The 19,805-nt window shown below is 45.0% G+C and overlaps 1 protein-coding gene across 3 annotated transcripts in view; it reads left to right on the forward strand.

The window, feature by feature from the left end:
- LOC141052368 (6-phosphofructo-2-kinase/fructose-2,6-bisphosphatase 4) overlaps positions 1-14,650 on the forward strand; it is a 119,622-nt gene extending 104,972 nt beyond the window's left edge. For 2 of the 3 annotated variants that reach the window (XM_073549612.1, XM_073549610.1), the window contains exons 10-15: positions 2,212-2,316; positions 4,302-4,431; positions 4,754-4,816; positions 8,001-8,065; positions 8,567-8,636; positions 10,268-14,650. In XM_073549612.1, the coding sequence (XP_073405713.1) occupies positions 2,212-2,316; positions 4,302-4,431; positions 4,754-4,816; positions 8,001-8,065; positions 8,567-8,636; positions 10,268-10,275 (441 nt within the window). In that variant the 3' untranslated portion in view covers positions 10,276-14,650. The remainder of the gene's footprint in view (positions 1-2,211; positions 2,317-4,301; positions 4,432-4,753; positions 4,817-8,000; positions 8,066-8,566; positions 8,637-10,267) is intronic. The other variant, XM_073549611.1, reaches the window with a different exon arrangement.
- The last annotated feature ends 5,155 nt before the right edge of the window (positions 14,651-19,805 follow it).

Here is a 19,805-nt window from a genome sequence, read left to right on the forward strand (position 1 = left end):
GTCCTATCGATTAAAAGCCAGCCAGACTTGAAAAGCTGCAGCTGTGTTTCTATGCCCACTATTTTACTGGAGTTCAAAATAAAGATTTTTTTTTTTATCTTTATGCTGGATTGACTTTTTTTTTTCATCTGTTTGAAATAAGTTACTTGATACCTCACATGCCTTATCCATGCAAAGCGGAGTTGATTGCCTGGGAACCAGACTGAACATCCCATATATTGCAGAGGGTGAGCTGTAGCCACAAATTGTATACTAATTGATGTCCATAGTACCAGTGCAATACCCTCATGAGTCCAAGTAAATAGCCTCTTCAAAGAGAAGGATAACTGGGTACCTAGCGCCACCTATTGGAGAAAACGCCTCTAGAAGTCCATATTGGCCCTTTAATAACCTTGTCACATGATGTACGATATAAAGCCAAACCAGGATCTTCTCCAAAATGGAAAAACCTCCAGTTGTCTCAAAGGTTCTTGCCCTTCATTATTAAAAAAAACAACAAGACAGCGAAGTGAGGTTCAACACAGAGATCCTTCATTTATCCCGAAAGTATCATGGGTCATATCTCCGCACTGTGCATGCCCCCCAGTTCAAAGCATTCCGTAGAGGGAAGGAAGGATATCGCCCCAATGAAATGGTTAACTTTCTTCCTTTGCAGGAAGATGATTCTGTTTTGGGCAAAGGAAAGAGTATACAATACAAGGAATATAGCAGTGTATGATAATTATCCCGATTATTACTGCTGAAATACCACATTTAACCCCTTAAGGGCCCAGGATTTTTTTTTTTTTTTTATTGTGCTTCTCCCCCCCACCCCCTTCCTCATGTTCCAATTTTTTTTTCTTCTGTTGCCATACCCGTATGAGGGCATTTATTTTTTTTTGCAGGATGAGTTGTTTTGAATGATGTTGTAGAGCCAGGGCTGTGGAGTCGGAGTCGGTGCTCATTTTGGTGGAGTTGGAGTCGGTATAAAATGGACCGACTCCGACTCCAAAAATATATAATAAATTGGGTACAGTAATTCAATGCAGGATGTGCTGAATATTTTTTCATAGGAGTTTGGGAAAGTTATGAAATGTCCTATAAATGGCTGTTCTATTCCTGATCTAAGGCTACATTCACACACAGCGTTTTTCCTGTGTTTTTTGAGGATACGTTTTTCAGCTGCAAAAGCTGATCATCTTTTTAAAAAACTGCATCACCTGAAAGGTTTTTGAGCTCATAGATAATGTTTTCAATAGCAAAAGCAGATTAGAAATCTGCTCTATCTATCCATTTATCCATATCTGTCTATCCATATCGTATCTGTACCAAAAAGAATGAAAACCGGGTAGTACACCAATATATATTCTGTTCTATCTAAATATCTTGATTATTGGATCATAAAAATGATTAAATGTCTGAGGTTCACATTGTACTACAATAAATTTTTCACTTAAATATAAGCAATATGTGTGGGAGTCGGAGTCGGTGTAAGGGAAATTGAGGAGTCTGAGTCGCAGGTTTGGCTTACCGACTCCACAGCCCTGTGTAGAGCAATCCCCGATCCAACCTGAAAGATAAGAAAAATAAGTTTTGTTATACTCACCTGCAGGAAGGTCCGGCCCGATGGGTGTCGCAGGTCTGGGTCTGGCGCCTCCCATCTTCTTGCAATGCCGCCCTCCTGTTGCTTCATGACTCCCCGGCATCGCACTCCTGCGCAGGCGTACTTATCTACCCTGTTGACGGCAGAGCAAAGTACTGCAGTGCACACGCGCCAGGAAAGGTCATAGAGGCCCAGCACCTGCGCACTGCAGGGATTTGCTCTGCCCTCAACAGGGCAGATAGGTGCCCCTGCACAGGAGCGCGGTGCCAGGGAGCCTGTGAAGCAACAGGAGGGTGGCATCGCAAGAAGAAGATGGGAGACGCCGGACCTGCGACGCCCATTGGACCAGACCGCCCCCCCGGGTGAGTATAATAACTTATTTTTCTTATCTTTCAGGTCGGTTCGGGAGCTTATGTACAGCACTATAGAATGTTGAGGTAAGCCCTGAAAGACGGTGGCTCTCTTATATCGGTCAAATCTGGTGACAGGTTCCCTTTAAGGTGCAGGCTCAACTCCCGAGCCAACTCTACACATTCCTTAGCCACCTATGACATAAACAAACATCAGAAGTTAAGGGCTTCACGTGCCATGGACTTGTGGCTCTATTTGACCTGTTGTATTTCTCCTAGGGGGTGTGTGAAGAGATGCGTTACGAAGAAATTCAGGAATCCTATCCTCTGGAGTTTGCCCTGCGAGACCAAGATAAATACAGATACCGTTATCCAAAAGGAGAGGTTAGTAGGTCTGAAGGGGTTAAACATCTGGAACTAGTTCATAGTGAGAATGTGGTGGTCTCTAATAACCGGGATGCCATATTCTAGGAGACTCTCATCATTAGTATATTTGCATTTATTAAGTATGCCTCATACAACATACAGCCAGACACTGTTCGTAAGCCCCCCCCCCCAACGCGCAATCATTTCAGACCCCATCTGTGGATAAGCCATTAGTGTCCGATGAAAGAACACCATTTGTGTGACTTGTAGGAAAGGTATGGCAATGATGAAGGCTCTGATGGTTTGGAAATGCCTATCTATATCTTATTGGTGTCGTCCCAGAGAATTTTAAAAGTTCTACTTCTGTTTAATGGGCCGTTCCAAGATCCTATCCCATTATGTGGTAGGTGTAATATTCGCAAATATCTCCAATTAGAAATGTAGTATAGTTTTTCTGATTTGCTAGGTCTTTCATGTGTAGGCATTGCAGGACCTTAGCTATCCTTGGTTATGACCACCTGCAAAAAGCTAAGTGTCACTGTATCAGTGGTCGTAGCGAATGTCCTGCAATGCTTGCACATGCGGAAAAAGACATGGTGAATCAGACAAACTATACTACATTTCTAAATGGAGGTATTCGCTAATATTATTATTACACCGGCTACATATTGGGATAGGATCTTGGGGACGGGTTTAAACCATCCAAATGGTAACCCCAGACTTTATAAGCCATGATGTGGTCAGTTGGAGTCTTTGTTTTGCTTCTATTTATGCCCTTCATAGTACAGAATTGCAGAGGAAGCCTTTTTTCTTAAGTGTCTTTGGATGGAAGACCTGTGTGGGTTGATTAGGACGCAGTGACAGCTGCTGGTTGTTTTCTTACCAGGCATTAGCTGCCCTACTGAGCTGACTAATGGCTGTACGATGGCCGGCGCCTGCTGGGAGACTGATGCGTGCACCTTTTAATGGCTAGCTGGTAACAGTTCAGAATATAGTTGAAAAATTAGCAAATTGAGCTGTGGAAAATCTGGGGGTAAAGCCGGGCTCAGATGAGCACATGGCAAATCGTCTGAATTGCATCCAAACAACTTGGCTGATTTTCATCCGTGTTCCATCTATGTGACATCTGTAGTTATACAGCAGTGTAACATGTGCATACGGTAATCAAATGGTTTTCTATGGTAAGGACTACAATACGGATGAAACTTGCGTTTTTATTTTGCGCACTAACACTTAAATGGGTGAGTCTCGTCCAATATACAGAGAAAAGTGCCTGCTGCAATGTTTCATTTTCTCTTCGCTCTCTTGGCCCATTTTGAAAGTCATCTGCACGGCCCTATTAAATAACAGTGGTCTCTTGTCTGATTTTTAACTCTGATGTTACATATTCTTACAGTAAGCTAGTCTGAACGAGCCCGAAGAGTAAGAAGGGGATTACTTTTTACATTTTTGTCCTTTTTGTTCAGGATATCATGGCTCTTGAACATCTTAACAAGAATCTGTCACCAGTTTTTTGCTGCCACATCTGAGAACATCATGATATAGGGCCAGAGACCCTGATGCTAGAGATGTGTATCACTTACTTGACTGTTCACTAGATTTTTGATAAAAATCACTGTTTTATCTAGCAGTGCTCTGAATGTTGAGCGCTGTATAACCCCGCCCACACTACTGATTGGCTGGTTTCTGTGCATAGGCAGAAATCTGCCAGTTTGGGGGCGGGATTATACAGAGATTATGACTGTGGAGGACTACATGGCGGCAGGTTACTAGTCCTGTAGTGATGATCTCTTACTGATGAGACTGATTTTATCAAAACTACAGCAAGCAGCCCAGTGAGTGACACATTCCTACACATCTGCCCCTACATCATGCTGCTCTTAGATTGGGTGGGGACAAACAGATTCCCTTTAAAGTGTTATAATTTTGTCTGCGTCCAGTTACTCTCCCGGCGATGCCATGTGCCTGCATTATAGTGTATAACAGAGTTATCTGCTTTTCAGTCCTATGAGGACTTGGTGCAACGGCTGGAACCGGTCATCATGGAGCTGGAGCGGCAGGAGAACGTGCTGGTGATCTGCCACCAAGCCGTCATGCGCTGTCTACTGGCCTACTTCTTGGACAAGACTGCAGGTGAGGACCGGACGCCTAGCAGATATTTATTCTGAATGTCGACCAACCATATATATAATTAGTAATTAAGCCATCATGCTTAGAGAAGAAGGAAACCAGCCATACCACGAAAGTCTCCATCAGACCAAAAGTGTGGGACATGGTCACTTCTGGTCCTGCAAAGACCACCACAGTGGCTGCGCTGTAACGGAGACATTATTTTGGTGGTACATTTGGCTTATACACGAGTATGTACGGTATATTAAGTTTGTCAAAATCCAATGTTTTCTTTCTAGGGATTTTGATGTATATAACATTACTGGATGTGAAATTACTTTTCCAGATCAGCTGCCTTACCTCAAGTGCCCCCTTCACACTGTCCTGAAGCTGACGCCCGTAGCTTACGGTAAGACACCAGTTTCTTGAGTATTTCTAGACTTTTTGATCATCCAGGAAAAAAAAAACTGACCAGCACCTCCAAACAGAATAAAGCAAGTGTGAACAGGTGCCAGCTGCCGTGACTGCATAATATACAAAGCAGAGAATACAGCAGCCTCTGTAAGCGCTAAGATGTCTGCAAACCTGGAATATATGGAAGCTGAACTGCGTTACTGGGATATAGAATATACTTGTAAAATTGAACGTACTTGGCTCATAAATTCATGTCTGCCAGGAAAACAAAAAGAAACGACTAGTACCTCTGAACAGAATAAAGAAAGTGCGGACAGTTTTTGTAGTTTACTATTGGAGGCTGTGACTGCCTCCTTTTCTGATGGAGCGTTCCTTCTCCCATCAGCCTAAAGCTCTTTTTAATTAATGCTGGATCTTACCTGGTCTTGTTACCCTGGGCTATAAATCCAGCATTAATTGTAGCCCGGGAGAGACAAGTTTGATAAATATTAGCTTTAGGGTTCCATCAAAGAAAGCTACGCCTTGACATGGCTGGTGGGCTCTCATGAATTGGCCAATTTATGCACTAAATACTGTAATTTAATATATATCTCTATCAGTAATGCAGTTTACATTTCATATATTCAATGTTTGCACACTTCTTATCCCTTACAGAGGCTGCTGTATTCTATTTTATATTTTTGATGATTCAGATCACTGATTTTTTCCTAATAAGCTGCATGGAGGAACTAGAGACTATGGAGAAATCATGTGAGCTTAGGTCATCAGCAGTATTTGGTCCTAGAAGGGAATGTCAAAGGCCGTTCATCCAGGAAAGTGGATGAATGTCATCCTTAAGACAGCTATGTCTTCCAGTTTCTTGCTCTTGTTTTCGTCCCTTTATGTGCATCTCTTTGGCAGGTTTCACAAGTCAGACATTCACAGTCTGATTACTGACCACGATGTCCAGACCGGCAATCGGGCGGTTCAGTTCTGGTCTGGAGACCCAACGACTGGTTTATAGATTGTGGTTGATACTGGGACCAAGCATGTCGGAAGTGTGAAATCTGCTTAATAAATGCCCTTCCTTCGAGGGCCATGGCAATTCACAACCAAATAGCGACCTTAGGGCCCCGTCACACATAGTGACTCACCAGCGATCCCGACAACGATATCACCTTGTCAGGATCGCTGGCGAGTCGCTATGTGATCGCTGGTGAGCTGTCAAACAGGCAGCTTCTCGAGCGATCAGGACCAGCGACACACGGGTAACAAGCGACGCATGTCGCTTAGTTACCCGCAGTGTATCTTAGTTACCAGCGCGCAGATGCAGGGAGCTGGTAACCAAGGTACACATTGGGTTTTTAAGGGGCGTGCAGCACTTAGAAACCCGATGTGTACCTTGGTTACCAGCTCCCTGCATCAGCGCGCTGGTAACTAAGATACACTGCAGGTTTCTAGGCGCAGCGCACCTCCTTAGAAACCCGATGTGTACCTTAGTTACCAGCTCCTGGTCGCTGGTCTCCCGCCTGTCACATGCAGTGATGCGTTCTGACCAGCGCGAGACCAGTGACCCCCAAAAATGTCCAGAGGTTTCCAGAGAACGATCAGTGATACCCGGCAGGGGGGCCGGTCGCTGATGGCTGTCACACAAAGCGATCTCGCTGGTGAGATCGCTGTTGCGTCACAAAACTTGTGACTCGGCAGCAATCTCGCTAGTGAGATCGCTGTGTGTGACGGGGGCTTTAGTCTGACGGCTGTTGTAACCTGTTCAGAAGTTAGAGGCATTTAGGAGGTAAAAATACACATTTTCAGTCCTGTTATGTCACTTTGCATTATTCTTGAAAATTACCTGAAGGGTTAATAAACTACCTAACTTCAGTTTTCAATATGTCAGGGGGTGCTGTTTTTAAAATGTTATAACTTTTGGGGGTTTCCCAATATATAGCACCCCCAAAGTCACTCCAAACATGGATAAGTCCCTAAAAAAAATTACATTTTGTAAATTTCCTTGAAAAAGTGAAAAACTACTGCTACATTTTTAAACCTCCTAAAATGCTACGAAAATAAAAGAACATTTTCCCACATGTCTGCTTTACATCAGAACCATTTTGTAAATGTAATTTATGAATGTTTTTGTGTGGTATGACAATCTGGATTAAAGGGATAATCATTCAAAGTTTGAACATTGCTAATTTTTTTAACATTTTCCTCAAACTTCTGATTTTTTTTTTTTAATAAATAAACACAAATCATATCGACCTAAATTTACCGTTATCATAAAGTACAATGTGTCATGAAAAAACAATCTCCAAATCACTAGGATTTGTTGAAGCGTTCCGGAGTGATCACCACATAGTGACACTGGTCAGATTTAAAAAATCTGGCTCCGTCACTAAGGGGTTAAAAAAAATATAAAAGTTCAAATCACCCTTCTTTCGCCCCATTCAAAATAAAACCATAATAAAAAATAAAACGTACACATATGTGGTATCGTCACGTTCAGAATCGCCCGATCTATCGATAAAAAATGATTAACCTGATCGCTAAAAGAAAAGGCAAAACACCGGAATTACGATTTTTTTTTTTTTTTTTTGTCACCACAACATTGTATTAAAATGCAAAAACGGGCAATCAAAAGATCGTAACTGCACCAAAATGGTATCGTTAAAAATGTCAGCTTGGCATGCAAAAAATAAGCCCTCACCCGGCCCCTGATCATGAAAAATGGAGACGCTACGGGTATCAGAAAATGGAGCAATTTTTTTTTTTTTTTTGACAGATGGGAATTTTTTTTCACCACTTAGATAAAAAATAACCTAAACATGTTTGGTGTCTATGAACTCGTAATGACCTGGAGAATCATAGTGGCAGGTCAGTTTTAGCATTTAGTGAATGTGCTAAAAAAGTGTGGGATTGCACTTTTTTGCAATTTCACCGCATTTGGATTTTTTTCCCTGTTTTTGAGTACACGACATGGTAAAACCAATGGTGTTTTTCAAAAGTACAGCTCGTCCCGCAAAATATAAGCCCTCACATGCCCATTTTGATCAAAAAATAAAAAAGTTATGGCTCTGGGAAGAAGGGGAGCAAAAAGTGAAAATGCAAAACCAAAAATACCGCTGGTCGTTAAGGGGTTTAAGAGTGTACTATATAGCTATATGTGACTTTTTACATTTGCTGATTTTTGTCCTCTATAGGTTGTAAAGTGGAAGCGATCAGTCTAAATGTAGAAGCCGTAAACACTCACAGAGATAAACCCGAGGTAAGCCACTCGCTGAATGTCTGCCTAGTAATGGACATGTCCAAAAAAAATATGGAAGTGCGGCGTTGTGGGAGTGTGCCGCACTGAGCGCCGGCGTTGTGGGCGGGTGCCGCACTGAGCGCCGGCGTTGTGGGCGGGTGCCGCACTGAGCGCCGGCGTTGTGGGCGGGTGCCGCACTGAGCGCCGGCGTTGTGGGCGGGTGCCGCACTGAGCGCCGGCGTTGTGGGAGTGTGCCGCACTGAGCGCCGGCGTTGTGGGAGGGTGCCGCACTGAGCACAAAGTACAAATACTGCTGAAGCAAAGCCCAGATAGTGGGGTAATGCCCTGATGATCATGGGTGCTGAAAGCTTTTTTTTTTTTTTTTGTTCCAGTAGTAATGAATCAGGACTCCATATAATTGTAATTTCTAACTACTTTCCCATTTTGTTTCCAGAATATATAATCTTAAAAACCATTTCTTTAGACCTGTGCCTCATGACTTTGTGATATTCTGCTCCTTAGAACGTAGATATATCCCGGCCATCTGAGGCTGCCCTGATAACTGTGCCCGACCACCGTGGACCCAGCAATGGTGCCTTTTCTCATTTTTATTACTGCTTTTTTAATTAATCCCAAATCCATGATTAATTTCGCTCACTTCTATTTTAATTTGAAGTCAAATTATGTAACGTGAAGACCCCTACGGCCAAGTGACTGTAGGTGTGGGGTGTCCTAATTAATCTCAAAATCAAATCTGCAGCTAATTAACATCTTCTAATTACCTGCCAATACTTGTGAAATCGCACTGACCTCCTGCTCCGACGTCCCTGTGTTCTGGCTGCTGACCGTCTGCGGTACATGTGCTCTCTATGTATGGTATAGATGGGGTAGCACTGCCCGGGGGTGGGATAACCCTGCCAGAAACAATGCTTGTGTGAGACAGTCTGCACAGAAGTATAGTATTGGTCACCAGATGCTGGCCATGGGCACACAAGCCGATTCCTCATCCCAGAGAATCTTGGCGATTATGCTAATCACACTTCAATCAGATTTTCTGATGTGGAGAAAAAAAATGTCTAAATTCTGTAAGTGTGTGGATATCTGACTGCACTCAGATGTCATCTGAGTGCAGTCTCCGATTTATTTTTCCCATGGACTCTTTGACTGGCCGAGTGGGATCCAAATATCAGATCAAACTCAGGCAGGCAGCGATTTATTGTTTTCTCCAACCGATCCTGTCTGAGAATAAAAAAAAAACCTCATTAATTCGGCACTTCTGATAGGTGCGCTCTCCTGCATTTTGCTAGCAGTGGACGCCGCAGCATCACACAAGCGCACGGCGCTCCTTGCAGTCCCCACATTGCAATCTGTGTAATGATAAAGGTCTATTTATTACCATTCTAGATTGCTCCTTACATCACCCGTCCCCGCTGCGTCTGTCTGAAGTGCAGAATTTGGGTCTCTTTATCTCTGGGACGGGATCCTATTTGTGCACCCACAGAACAGGACACTGCCGCATAGCGTAACGCTGGTCCGAGAGCGGGCTGATGTCTTGTGACGTTGCTCACCAGCCCGGCTGGGTCACCAGTGTGGCTTCATGCCGTCTTGGCATCTTTACAGAAGGCGCCCCAGCACCGGACTGGTTAAGGATCCCTTACAGTAGGGGATCACCTGTCACACGTGGTTGGAAGCAGTGTCCATGTGCTGGCGAGTGGGCGCAGGAGTTGTCCGGCATGTGTCCTTCAGCCGCCGCTGGCCAGTCCTGTAATGCATGAGTAATCTGGGGAGCACCTGCATAAGGGGCGCTGGGAATGGCATCTGAGAGGGAGTGCCAGGAGCTGTGCCTCCGTGGGCACCAGAGTAGTCCGCTTCTATTAGCCCCATGGTACCGGCATTGTGTGCAGCATCAGAGAGCGGAGGTTGCAATGTGCCAGAGTCCTCGGTACGTTCCTGCATCTGGAGGAGAGGATGGGACAATATTTGCAGATTGTGCACCCATTGCGGCATGCATCGGATGTGCCTTACCCTCGCCCCCCGATGCAGAGGTGAGCAGAGCCTGCCCCGTAATGATGGCGCCTGTTTGTAGGTGGCTCTACCGATAGCTGATGAGTGTATGGGGAGTGGGGCGATTTAATGCCTTTTCGTGACTCCTCTTCCAGAACGATTCTCCTTTTGCATCCTGTGAACTATGTTCTCACGTCAGTAATGTTCCCTCTCTTCCAGAATGTTGATGTCGATCGCTCCAGTGAAGCCGCTCTGCAGACTGTGCCCAATCATCTTTAGCCGGAGGGGTGACCCTGTAGCCGCCTTCATGCAGTATCTTCCAAGGCCACTGATGGGGTTAAGACGGACATTTAGCACCTAGAATCGTGGTCTCTTTTCACCAGTGGAACTGCAGCTGCAGACTTCTTCTTCTTTAGTGTTTGGCTGGTGTAAATGGTTTTAAATGTAACAAATACTGTAATCTATATATTGAGTTTTAACACTCCTTTTATGTTGGGAACGTACTGATGATTTCAGACTTTATTTTTTTTTATTTTTTGCCATTTCAATGCATTTTCCCCCTTTTTGTAATCAGGGCAGCTATGCCTCCTTACCACATTCAGGTTACACACTGAAAGCACAAGCAACCTGTGCATGTTCGACCACTAGTGCAGTACTGGGATTTAGCCACCAGAGGGCAAACTTTTAATGAGATATCAATGAAATCAAAGCTGTACAAAGCATTGAGTGGCATTTACCGGAATATTGATTTTGCTGCATTCAATGGAACGAACAAGTTACTGCAAAGTGTGCAAATAAAAAAAAAAAAAAAAAAAGTAGGGAACATGGACCTCATGCAGTGGGCAGTTTGGATGGACACAACTTACTGTTAAATAGTTAGATATCTTCGAGTAGAACATTGTGGTTATTGTGACCAGTTAGCTTTAATTGGCCTGGCAAGTGTCCCAATGTGTCATACGCTTTCCATAGGAGCAGGGTTGCTTAGGATTATCATGTGGTTTGGTAAGAATTCCTTAACTTTTTCTAATTCACGTTGGGAGAGCCCCTCTGCCAGGAGACATGACGTCCTTCTACTTTAACTGTAAAGCCCTACATATGGAGAAGTATTTTAATAAGCAGCATGGATCTGGCTTTTTTTTTTATTGCATTACTGGAAACTGCAGATCATTGCTCATAAAGCGCAGGGTATCTGCCTATAGAGGGCATTATTGCAGGGTTCTGCTCAACATACATGGTTATTTCACCCCAGAACCGGTCGCAGTCTCCGTCCATGCGGTTGTGCACTGATGCAGATGATTCGTGTGCAAATGTTTGTTTGTTTTTTTTTAATCTGGGTTCTCCTCCTTCTGTGATCGCATCTTTTATCTTTTTTACATTTTTATGATTTTTCTTGTAAAATAAGATGGCTTAGCGTTACAGCCGCTGGGTCGGGGCACTGGGGCTTGCGAGCAATGTGCAATATGTACAGTACTGATCTCTCTATGATGATTTACCTCCGTCTTTGCATAAAGGCGGGATGAAGGCAGGGATTTATCTTTTTTATATAATTTTTTTTTTTTTAGCACAAAGTGGAACATAAACGCAGTGGGGCCGATTTCATCAGCATTGGCGTCGCGCACACTCACGCTATGCTGGTGCACGCCACGTGATGAATCTAGCACATGCGCCGTGCCAGAAGTGCTACTTCAGTCAGGGACTGGACTAACATTTCTGCCATACGAAACGCCGGCAATTTTTGCACTGGACAAATGGCCATTCCCTGGATCTTCCCCAGCGTCCCCTATTTTAGCAGCGCTGATCCAAACGAGTGTGAATCTGATGTAAAAGCTTTGATGAATCTTCCCCAAATAGTTTGTCCTAAATCCATATATACAGGAAAGAGGATGTAATATAAAATATTGCATTGTACATACATTATTAAAGCACTAACAGAAGATCTATACTTAAACATTTGTTATGTTTTAAAATGTAAAAATATATATATTTATTGGCTATATTCACACCTGCAGCTGTTTGCTCTATTGCTTCTGTGCAAACAAAAAATAAAGTTTAGAATACTTAGTTATGACCTCACCAATGCAGGACTTCCTGTCTCCATGGTAAGACTACAAACACGCAGTGTGGTCAGAGCCTGCAGTCATGCTTCCTCCTTGCTGTCCTTTTTTAATTTTTACCTAACTATTAAGCAAAGATGAAATAGGGGGGATGTAGAAATGGTAATAGGGCAACTGCAGGATCAGAGTCCACAGCATCAACGTGTATCCTGGAGATGAGTCTGCTGGAAATAGCAGCTTGATGTAGGGAGAAAGATCCTGATTCCAGCGATGTGTCACTTAGTGTACTGGGTGCTGCAGTTGTGAGAGTCAGTTTTCTCTGCTGCGGATCTAGTGGAGCTGTGTAATCCCGCCCAGACCACTGATCGGCAGCTCTCTGTCACTATACAGTGTACACAGACAGCTGCTAATCAGTGCTGACGATGGGGTTGGACTACCCTTCCTGTGCCAAGTTGTCCTGTAATTATATTCTCCTGCTGATTACATTAGGCTGCACTCAGATTACAGGACAGAAACCTGGTAACTGATTCCCTTTAAGGCCATGTGCACATGTAGTGTTAGGTCCTGCGGATTTTTCCGCACGGATTTGGAAAAATCCGCAGGTAAATTCTCAGGTCCTACAATGGAGAAGGTGTGAAACCGCTGTGGATTCTGCACAAAGAATTGACATGCTGCAGATTTGAACCCACAGCAAATCCGCCCGGAAAAATCCGCAGCATGTGCACTGCGTTTTTGGTTTTACCATTGAAAACAATGGTACTGTACAACACAGCAGAAACTGCTGCGGACCCGCAGGGCCAGAAATGCTGCGGATCCGCAGCAGAATCTGCACCGTGTGCACATGGCCTAAGAGAATATGAATTTAGGACTACACCCCTCTTCCTATGACACTCTGTCATAGGCCACAACCTCTTGATAAGTGTCTCTAAAATGCATAGCGCCTGCGTCATCATCTTGCGACTTCTTAATGCGGTGCGAATTAAACCTGAATGCTGGCACCTGTAGCTTAGTAAATCTGCCCCATCGTGTCCTGCCGACAACACTTTATAATACTGGGATGCCTGAGTGCAGAAAGTGGGTTTACACTGAGCTTTGTGGCTTATCAAAAGCAAAGCTTGGTTACGAGTCAAATAGGTAAGGGCGCCCGTACACACACTTTGACCACGTGCCATCACCCAAAAAAATGGCTCTACACTGTGATTCCAAACATTATCCTCCCCCTTTGCTAATCGTCCATAAGGGGAGACGTGACTCCAGCAGTTACTGCCCACCTTTGCAGCAATTATAAAGCTAGTTAGCATTACTATTGGGTTTTTTAGTTTAAAAGGTAATTATTATTTTTATAACTTTTCCAAACCTTTTATTTTTTTTCTAATATATCAGAATTGAAAAAATAAAATTTATATTGATTGATATAAAATCATACTTTTATTCCCGACACAGTTCCTGTAAAAGGTAGCCTATAAGGCCTATTATACAGGAAAGTTTTTACGAGGGCTGCACAAAGAATTATCAGCCACTCTGATTAGAATACAGTGAAATCTGAGAGCTGGTTTCTGTTACCCCCATCTGGGAGCAGCAACACGGATTTCAGCGATGTCACTTACTGGGCTGCTTTCTGCAGTTTTGATTAAAATCTGTTTTTTCTGCTGCAGATCTAGCCGTTTTCTGAATGCTGAGCCCTGTATAACCCCATCCACTGGCACTTTCTGCCTATGCAGTATAAAATCGGTGGAGTTGTGGTTGGACTGCATGGCCCTAAGTTTACTAGTTATCTAGTGATTTGGATCACAGCTACAGCAAGCAGCCCAGTAAGTGACACATCACTGGAATCGTCATCCCTCTACATTATGCTGTTTTTTGGATGTGATGGCAGATATATAATTTGTGTAAGCTTTATATAAAGACTATACCGATGTAGCATGCGCATTATTTCAGATACACTAGTATTTTGGTGATGACTACCCCCTGTGTGCAGAATATACTGTATATGTTATCCCCTACATAGAGCGGTGGCTGCCATTTGTCATCTTAACCAATTTTTACCTTGTGCCTCAGTGTCCTCCACTCCTAAAAAATGGCTGCCAAATTGTCCTGTAACAGTATGGGAGCGATGCAAAGATGTTTGTACTGTGTGGAACAATCAGCTATAATGTCATCTACCCATATGTTAACCATAAGGCCACATCCACATGGTCGTCTGTTTGAAACTGATCCAGTGAGCAAAAAAAAAAATGGAAGAAAAACAGATGTCTGTGCATCAAATCCGTCACCCATAAACTTCAGTGTCATAAAAAATTGCAACTGGCTTTTTTTTTTTGGTCCACTTAAGATAATTGATTGCTGCTGGATCTATGTAAAACAGATGACTAGATGTGTGTGATTTCATCTGAAAGGAGGTGTTACATGTGTAAGGGATTCTCTAGTCACTGTGCAGAACTCTGTAAATCTTTGGGGTTGTCCCGGCGGATCCTGCACGATCTGCTCTGTGTAAATGTAATTCCAATGCTGCTTAGATCTGTTAAATACAATCCAGCTTTAACTGTGATGGCTCCGTGTGTTATTGGTGACATTAATGGTGATAGGATAATGAAATGGTGTTACAGGTTAGAGCGGAGCGCCGGGACCATGATCATACAGAGCGGCCGCTGCTCCTGCCAGTCATGAAGAATACACTTAGGGTGTGTGCACACGCTGCCGATTCTGCTGCGGTGTACAGTACCATTATTCCCTATGGGAAATGGAAACTGCAGTGCAGACGCTGCGTAATTTTCCGTGGTTTCTAAACTGCAGAAAGAATTAACATGTCAATTCTTTCTGTGGATTCCATCTCCTCCATTGTGGAGATGGTATAACCGCAGATAAACCGCAGGTCTTTTGACCTGCGGATTTATCAAATCCGTGCAGATCAATCCGCAGCAGATTCCGCAGCGTGTGCACACAGTCTTATACAGGTGGTTCTCACAAAAATGAGAATATCATCAAAAAGTTAATTGATTTCAGTTCTTCAATATGAAAAGTGAAACATATATAGTGTCGTTACACACAGAGTGATCTATTACACGTGTTTATTTCTGGTAATGATGATTATTAGAGTTGAGCGACTTTTGGTTTTTTAGGGTCGCGTTTCGTTTCGTGAAACCCGACTTTTCCAAAAGTCGGGTCGAGCAAGATCGGCCGATTATAGGGAAAAGTCGGGGTCGTCCCGAAACACGAAACCCAATGTAAGTCTATGGGGAATAAAAGTCGGCAGTGAGAGGAGGACAGGAAACACACCTACAGTGCCCATTTGAATGCCAAAAGCATCAATTCTTCTTACTTAAGCTTGTCAACCTTAATTAACTTCATAATACAAGTTACGCACTGAAAAATGGGGGTTATTTGGCTAAATTTGTGGGGGGGGGGGGCTGGCTGCAGGTTTTCATGTGCCCTGGGCGAAAGAGCGCCCCTTTAACACATACCACAACTCATCATGCTCCGATACGGCAGAGAAATAGCGGTATAGTACAATGAAAAATACTTCACTTTTTACATCTCATGACGAGGCCCATCTATTTCTCCATACAGAATCATTGGTCCCATATAATGTTCCATACAGTATATGATGAGCTCCACATAATGCTACAGTATATTTTGGTCCCCATGGATGAAGCTCCACTGTCTTATGGGCCCAAATAATGCTCCAAACATAATGGGCCCCATTTCTAATGCTCTAGTGTATAATGGGCCCTGTAAATGCTGCTCCAGTGTCTGATGTCCACCTTTGGAATGTTCCAGTGTATGGTGGGCCCCATCTATCATTCTCCAGAGTATAGTGCTCCCCAAAAATTGCTGTCCCAACATTGAAAACAATCAAATAAGTCTCCTCGCTAGGGAATCCCTGGACTCCTCGTCGTCCCCATCTTCCATCTCACTGCACAGTATTTCAACCTTGCAAGTGCTGTGATCCTGAGCAAGCAGGGGGGGCCCACTCATTGGCGACGGCACTGGCACAGGGCCCCTGATAGTACGGTGGTGTGTCTGATGGCGGGTGCGGCGAACCTGCACTTTCATCTGCAGCTTCCTCTTTGTCACCGTGTAAGATGGAACTGTATATGGGAAGGGTAACCTGAGTTTCATCAGTGTCAGATTCAGGCCGTGTAGCGTGCGAGGGGAATGTAGTGGTCTGGGTCAATGTACCAGCAGATTCATCGAGCAGTGGCTGGGCATCAGAGCACTTGTGTCGCCCCCAGGAGTACGGTCGCCACAGTGGAATTACCTTCCTCCTAGGGAGTGTGATGTCATGCTTGGGAGCAACGAAGGATCTCTCTAGCAGGTTAACTGATTGGGCGGCGTTATTCCCACGAGTCATGACCCTCCAAACAGCGTTCATGAAGGCAAAGTGTTTGTTTTACGTGGGCAGTAGGGTTGCAAAGCTGAACCTTAAAGGAATGTCCAGAAGGGCACCACCAGGAGTGGAGCCTACGGTTAAATTCGACTCCACCTAGGAAACCTCAACCATGCCAGCTACAGAAAAGATGCACACATTGCAAGCTTAATTCCGTTAACGAACGAGACTCCGTCATGCCCCGCGGTCCGAGTCCGGCTTACTAGAGGGACAGGTGAGGCTCTGGCACATGAGATTGGCCAATAACTGGTGTGTCATGCCCTTACATGTCCGTGGCTGCATGTGCGCTACACTGAAAACGCCAGTGTTTGTCGCTTACAGGTGCAGATAACCCGCTGAACAACGTTAGTGATGGGGATCACTGATTACAATTATTACCCGTGAACGATGCTTTCCCAGTAAGTGCAGGTCAACCGCAGTTCCGGAATTAGGCCTAACCGTCATTCCTGAAAAAATGAAAAACTTAACGTGTGCAAACCACAGGTGCTGTAGCTTGCTTAACAGCAAATATATGTCTATACATCAGGAGGCAGGCTCAGACGGTGTCAGGCCCAGTATGGATTGCACGTGATTGCACAAAGGTGAGAAAGGGTACCGTATCCCCGGATAACATGTATGGATAGCGTACACATTCAAAATATATGTCTATACATCAGGAGGCAGGCTCAGACGGTGTCAGGCCCAGTATGGATTGCACGTGATTGCACAAAGGTGAGAAAGGGTACCGTATCCCCGGATAACATGTATGGATAGCGTACACATTCAAAATATATGTCTATACATCAGGAGGCAGGCTCAGACGGTGTTAGGCCCAGTATGGATTGCACGTGATTGCACAAAGGTTAGAAAGGGTACCGTATCCACGGATAACATGTATGGATAGCGTACACATTCAAAATATATGTCTATACATCAGGAGGCAGGCTCAGACGGTGTCAGGCCCAGTATGGATTGCACGTGATTGCACAAAGGTGAGAAAGGGTACCGTATCCCCGGATAACATGTATGGATAGCGTACACATTCAAAATATATGTCTATACATCAGGAGGCAGGCTCAGACGGTGTTAGGCCCAGTATGGATTGCACGTGATTGCACAAAGGTTAGAAAGGGTACCGTATCCCCGGATAACATGTATGGATAGCGTACACATTCAAAATATATGTCTATACATCAGGAGGCAGGCTCAGACGGTGTTAGGGCCAGTATGGATTGCACGTGATTGCACAAAGGTGAGAAAGGGTACCGTATCCCCGGATAACATGTATGGATAGCGTGCACATTCAAAATATATGTCTATACATCAGGAGGCAGGCTCAGACGGTGTTAGGCCCAGTATGGCTTGCAAGTGATTGCACAAAGGTGAGAAAGGGTACCGTATCACCGGATAACATGTATGGATAGCGTACACATTCAAAATATATGTCTATACATCAGGAGGCAGGCTCAGACGGTGTCAGGCACAGTATGGATTTGACGGCCCAGACTACACAGCGGAGGAGCAGGGAGAGGTAAAGATTGCAAATGGTGGGGCCCTGCCCAAGCAAGGGGGGCCCACTCGTGGGCGTCGGTACTTGCACTGGGCCCCTCATAGTACGGCGGTGTGTCTGACGGCGGGTGTGCACCACCACCGTCAGAGACACTTGATTGCACTATGAGGGACCCTGTGCCAGTGCCCACGCCCAAGAGTCGGCCTACCCACCTGTCCAGGGCAATGGCACTCGCACTGTGTCGTGCGCTAGGTGGTGACCCCGGCCATGAGGGGGGAGGCAGCACAGTTAGGGAGTTTTAGAAAGTGGCATATGTTGATGTTGGACATTCAGCTGATGCAAAAGGCGAAATAGGTCAAGTCCCAGGAAGAGGTGGACCAAAGCAAGCAATTTTTCTGTCACCCTATGTCATCAGGGGAAGGTGGGACAAAATCCTTGGAAACCCATGTATGGTTCATTTTAATGAAGGTTAGATCATCCACATTTTGGGTTGACAGACGAGTCCTTTTTTCTGTCAGGATTGATCCAGCTGCACTGAAGACTCTCCGATAGCACACTTGCAGCTGGGCAAGCGAGCTCCTGTAAGGCATATTGTGCCAATTCAGGCCAGGTGTCCAGTTTAGCGGCCCAATAGTCAAAGGGGAATGACCTGTGTGGGAGAACATCGATATGGGAGGAAAAGTAGTTTGTAACCATAGTTGACAACTGCTGTCTCCTGTCACTTTCCATCGATGCAGTATTACCAGTTGTGTGAGCGGTACTTGAAAAATCAGTCCACAACATTGTCATGAAACCCCTGTCTCCAACGCCACTTCTGCTGTGTGCACCATGAACACCTCTGCCAAGCTGCCCCCGGCCCGTACGGCTCGTGTGAGAACCATCACTGCTGCTGTGTGCTGGGAATGCCTCAAGCAACCAATTTACCAGAGTTGCTTGTTTATTAGCCAATACTAGGTCAAGGTTCTCCTGTGGCATGATGTTTTGTAATTTGCCTTTATAGCGTGGATCCAGGATGCTGGCCAACCAGTAGTCGTCATCGTTCATCATTTTGGCAATGCGGGGGGCCCTTTTTAGGATCTGCAAGGCATAATCTGACATGTGGGCCAATGTTCCCGGTGTCAATGATGCACTGCGAGTGCTGGTTGGAGGAGCACTTTCTGGCAAATCCACATCCCTCCAGTCACGCACAAACCCTGTACCAGACCTTGCCACGCCAACATTTTCACTTGCCCCACGAGATGCATCCTCCTCCCCTAAGTAATCATCCCCATCATCCTCCTCCTCTTCTTCCTCCACCTCGTCCAGGAGAGGTCCCTGAGCAGACAATGGCTGAATGTCATCAAGGATTCCCTCCTCGTCAACATTGGCTGCAGACGCCTGCTCCTTAAGGTGCGTCAAAGTTTGCATGAGCAGACGCATAAGTGGGATGCTCATGCTTAGGATGGCGTCGTCTGCGCTTACCAGCCGTGTGCATTCCTCAAAACACTGAAGGACTTTACAGAGGTCTTTCAGCTTCGACCACTGCACACCTGTCAACTCCATGTCTGCTCTCAAAGTGCCTGGCCGTGTATCCTCCCACAAATGCATTATGGCCTGCCTCTGCTCGCACAGCCGCTCCACCATGTGCAGGGTGGAGTTCCACCTTGTTGAAATGTCGATAATGAGGCGGTGGTTGGGAAGGTGGAGCAATCGCTGCAGCTTCTGCATACGAACGGAGTGTACAGGCGACCGGCGGATGTGCGCGCACAGTCTTCGCACCTTCTGGAGCAGGGCTGTTAACTCCGGATAATTTTTGAGGAAGCACTGCACCACCAGGTTCAAGGTGTG

Source organism: Dendrobates tinctorius, unplaced genomic scaffold, assembly GCF_039654945.1.
Source record: "Dendrobates tinctorius isolate UK_male_01 unplaced genomic scaffold, ASM3965494v1 ptg000159l, whole genome shotgun sequence".
NCBI classification, from domain to species: Eukaryota; Metazoa; Chordata; class Amphibia; order Anura; family Dendrobatidae; genus Dendrobates; species Dendrobates tinctorius.